General features: G+C 44.6%; 1 protein-coding gene across 1 annotated transcript in view; it reads left to right on the plus strand.

The window, feature by feature from the left end:
- The window catches only part of LOC103200067 (matrix Gla protein), a 5583-nt gene extending 5084 nt beyond the window's left edge, over nt 1–499 (plus strand). Inside the window, exon 4 of the mRNA XM_007944481.1 lies at nt 358–499. Within this exon, the coding sequence (XP_007942672.1) occupies nt 358–499 (142 nt within the window). The remainder of the gene's footprint in view (nt 1–357) is intronic.
- The last annotated feature ends 437 nt before the right edge of the window (nt 500–936 follow it).

Raw genomic sequence — 936 nt, forward strand, 5'->3', positions numbered from 1 at the left:
TCCTCGGAAGGAAGGTTGGGCAATCCTACTTCCGTAGTGATACTGCCTCGGAAACCCAAGGAGGGGTCGCTATGAGTCGGGGCCGACTCGACGGCATATAACAACAACAACAACAACATACAGCTAACCAGACGGCTGGCGGTTCAAACCCACCAGCCACTCCTCGGAAGGAAGGTTGAGCAATCCTACTTCCGTAGTGATACTGCCTCGGAAACCCAAGGAGGGGTCGATATGAGTCGAGGCCGACTCGACGGCACATAACAACAACAAATATATATATATATATAGTCTTTTACTTTTTATTTCTCCTCTCTTTATGCATCTCAATCTCGGCCTCTCTCTTTTCCCACTTCCTAGGATCCGAGAACAAAACAAGCCTGCCCATGAGCTTAATCGGGAAGCCTGTGATGACTTCAAGCTTTGTGAACGCTATGCCATGGTTTATGGATACAATGCGGCCTACAATCGCTATTTCAGGCAGCGCCGAGGAGGCAAATGAGATTGGAGAAGGTCTCCTTCCTTCCAGATCCTGGTGCCTGGTTTTGTACTCTCTTGTTGTAGCATCACTGAAATATGTAGAAGTATACACATTGCTAGATTCCTACTTGTTCTCTTGACTGGTTGTATACTCCAGCCCCCAGAATGTTTGATACGTAAGGAAAATGCAGTATCATGGAAGGCAGAGGGGGGTTAAGATGTGTGATTATTACATAATAAAATTCTGGTTGGCTACTTTCATTTTGTAAATCTGATTTCTTCTGGGGAAATGTTGAGATATTTAAATCACGGTTCACCTAACCCAGTAAAGGGGATTCTGTTAATTGCGTGTCTCTGTGATTAGAAAAGGCACTCACAGTCATCCTTACTCCAGGCCCTCACTGCCTTGGATAATTTCTTCCTACTATATGTTCTCTGAGATTTTTAAACATTGATGAT

This window comes from Orycteropus afer, unplaced genomic scaffold (genome assembly GCF_000298275.1).
Source record: "Orycteropus afer afer isolate SDZICR_OR568_19922 unplaced genomic scaffold, OryAfe1.0 scaffold00126, whole genome shotgun sequence".
In the NCBI taxonomy this organism is placed as follows: Eukaryota; Metazoa; Chordata; class Mammalia; order Tubulidentata; family Orycteropodidae; genus Orycteropus; species Orycteropus afer.